At 37.2% G+C, this 3,279-nt stretch overlaps 1 protein-coding gene across 1 annotated transcript; it reads left to right on the forward strand.

The window, feature by feature from the left end:
- The first annotated feature begins 869 nt into the window (after window positions 1-869).
- LOC111786125 (ethylene-responsive transcription factor WIN1-like) lies at window positions 870-2,709 on the forward strand. The gene is made up of 2 exons (XM_023666469.1): window positions 870-1,060; window positions 2,030-2,709. Exons 1-2 carry the CDS (start codon window positions 981-983, stop codon window positions 2,637-2,639), a joined length of 690 nt encoding a protein of 229 aa, XP_023522237.1. The 5' UTR covers window positions 870-980; the 3' UTR covers window positions 2,640-2,709.
- Window positions 2,710-3,279: the final 570 nt, after the last annotated feature.

The raw sequence follows: 3,279 nt of genomic DNA on the forward strand, positions 1-3,279 counted from the left end.
CCACCATTAGTAGATATTATCCACTTTGACCCGTTTCTTCTTTCCCTCTTAGTCTAAGCTGCTCACCCTAGCAAACATTATTCGCTTTAACCCGTTACGTATTGTCGTGTCAAGGTCCACCTTTAGCAGCCATCAATTTCACGATTTTAAAACGCATTTATTAGAGAGAAGTTTTCATACCCTTGTAAGGAATGTTTCGTTCCCCTCTTCAATCGATGTGGGGTCCCAGACTTCTCAGTTACTCGTTTAAAAAAATTAACAAAGGTGGTCGATCAATTTTTTTTTGTTGTTGTTCGGGTCCAATTATGAGCGAACGAACCTCGTTCTATAGAGGAGTATAATGAAGAACACAAGTCAAAAGGGCTAAAAGAGAAGTGAAGAACTTGGGCAAAAACTCATTTATTTGAGGTAGATATATAGGACACACTATATTGTAATTAAGAAAATTAGAGTATTAGGTGACAATAATGATTATGCGAGAGAAAAAGATGAGTGTAGTATTTATTCAACTTTTTAATTCACCGACACTCTCGATCTACAATTTTTTTTATAAATTCTTAACCGTCATATCCTCGTGATCAATCTAGTTCGAATATGGTATCGGTTCATTCATGTACTGTACGTTTTTTTACGATGACTCAATCATAAGAACTTCAAAATTACTCGAATCATATGTTAAACATATAACTGAAGACAAAACATACTAACAGAACCCGTATAGGTCTATGAAAATAGTTATTCTGTGACACCCGAGTAAATAGGTACATGAATGACTGGAACCACATCTGAATGAGAGCGATCCAGTGGTTCAATCCGTCTGTTTTACTTTCGTTTTAAAGTTAGAATTTTTGACCTTCCTCACTACTTCCCTATATAATGTTCATCTTTCTTTGCCATCCCTTCAATCAATTCTCTCTCTCTCCTCCCTCTTTCTCTCTCTCTTTTTGGGAGAGACAAGAGACAAAAGCTTGGACAAAATCATGGCGCCATCGAAGAAGTTTAGAGGCGTTAGGCAACGACACTGGGGATCTTGGGTCTCCGAAATTCGCCACCCTCTTCTGTAAGTTTCCGAACCCACCATTGGAAACCTCTCTCTCTCGTCTTGAATCTAAAAGTTTAAGAACATGGGTCATGATATTCTTTACCTCGGTCTCTCTGGTTGAATCTTAAAGTTTAAGTAGATGGGTCATGTTATTATTTAACCCTATCTCCCTCGTTGAATCTTATTATTGTTTACTTCAGTCTCTCTCGTTGAATCTAAAAGTTTAAGCAGATGGGTCATGATATTGTTTATCTCGGTCTCTCTCGTTGAATCTAAAAGTTTAAGCAAATGGGTCATGATATTGTTTATCTCGGTCTCTCTCGTTGAATCTAAAATTTTAAGTAGATGGTCATGATATTATTTACCTCAGCCTCTCGTTGAATCTAAAAGTTTAAGAAAATGGGTTAGAATATTGTTTACCTCAATCTCTCTCGTTGAATCTTAAAGTTTAAGTATATGAGTCATGATATTGTTTACTCGGCTCTCTCTCATTGAATCTTAAAGTTTAAGCAAACGGGTCATCATATTATTAACCTCGATCTCTCAAATAACGAAATATTTAATTGTTACGTTTGATACTCATTAGGGTTTCACATTTTTATGAATTCTTAGCTAAATTTCAAAAAATTGTTTTTTTTTTTATTTCGTTTATTTTGAACTAAAAGAAAAGGTTTAAATTAATAGGAGTAGGGTTTTCGTGTTCGGGTTTGGATTGTGAGGTCTAGTACACGTGTCTACTGGTTTTTTTTTTAACCTCATTTTAGTCTTGTAATGAATATAGTAAGAGACGAAAACGAGAAAGAAGCTTCACTCGAGATTGTACTGAGACTAAAATGTGAACAAAAAGATGTAGTCATGTGTACGAGATCTTACCACTCAAACCCGAATGCAAATAAATTTTGAAAATTTGAATTTTCAACCTTAGAAATCGAACGATATGTTAATTACCGTTGAGTTATGTTTAAATTAATTATAATTACATTACAGGAAGAGAAGAGTTTGGTTGGGGACGTTTGAGACGGCGGAGGAGGCAGCGAGAGCGTACGATCAGGCCGCCGTGTTAATGAGCGGTAGAAACGCAAAAACCAACTTTCCGATGAGCGAAACAGCGGCGCCAGAATTAGAAAAACTCAACAACATCACAACTCCATCTTCAACAAAGGGCTTATCAGAGATCCTCCACGCCAAGCTTCGAAAATGCAGCAAAGCGCCATCGCCATCGATGACGTGTCTCCGACTCGACACTGAAAATTCCCACATCGGCGTTTGGCAAAAACGCGCCGGCCAACGCTCTGACTCAAGCTGGGTCATGACAGTTCATTTGGGAAAAGAAAACTCCTCCTCCTCCTCCTCCTCCTCCTCCTCCACCGCCGCCGCTTCCGGCGGCAATGACGACGGTGGGAGGTTGTGGAATAGTAAAAAAAGTGGTGGCGCTTCAATGGCGGGCGGTGGACCCCACATGAGGAATTTGCAGATGGATGAAGAAGAAAGAATTGCATTGCAAATGATTGAGGAGTTGCTGAGCAGAAATTATGGTAACCCATCTGAAATTCAAGTTCAAGATCATCACGAGGAAGCAAAGCTAAGCCCTTTCTAATTTAACTTCAAATTATATACTTTTAATTATATCACAAATTTATGATTAATTATGTGTGCAATTGTAAATTTATAATAATATAATAAGATATATTGTAATATTCTCGAGTTTAAAAGTATTCCGAGATTATAAACCCATCATCATTCCCTAAATTAGCCGATGTGGGACGTTCATCCAACAAACTACGTTTCATAAATGTTGGATTGGGTTGGGTTGGGTTGGTGACCTGAATGACTCGGGTTCACAGTACATATTACATGAACCTCTATTTTCAGGTCGGGTTGAGTTGGGTGGGTTATCGGTTTGTTCATTTTTAAAAAATTATTTTAAAAAATTCTAACGTTAGATTAATAACTAAAATCTAATATTCTTTCTCTTTATAGAAATCTTAAAAGTAGGGTTGGGTTGGTCGAGTTGATGAGACAAAAAATGTTTCAACCTACAAAACGAACCGAATTTTCAGTTTTTAAAAAATTCAAACGAAAAATATAAATCTAACTCAACCCTAAGTTTGTAAAAGCTTAAGTCTATTGATAGCAGATATTGTCCGCTTTGGCCCGTTATGTCTCATGGTTTTAGAACACGTCTACTAAGGGTGAGCTTGAGCTTTTACAAATGATATTAGAGCCCGACACTGGAC

This window comes from Cucurbita pepo, unplaced genomic scaffold (assembly GCF_002806865.2).
Source record: "Cucurbita pepo subsp. pepo cultivar mu-cu-16 unplaced genomic scaffold, ASM280686v2 Cp4.1_scaffold001052, whole genome shotgun sequence".
NCBI lineage: Eukaryota > Viridiplantae > Streptophyta > Magnoliopsida > Cucurbitales > Cucurbitaceae > Cucurbita > Cucurbita pepo.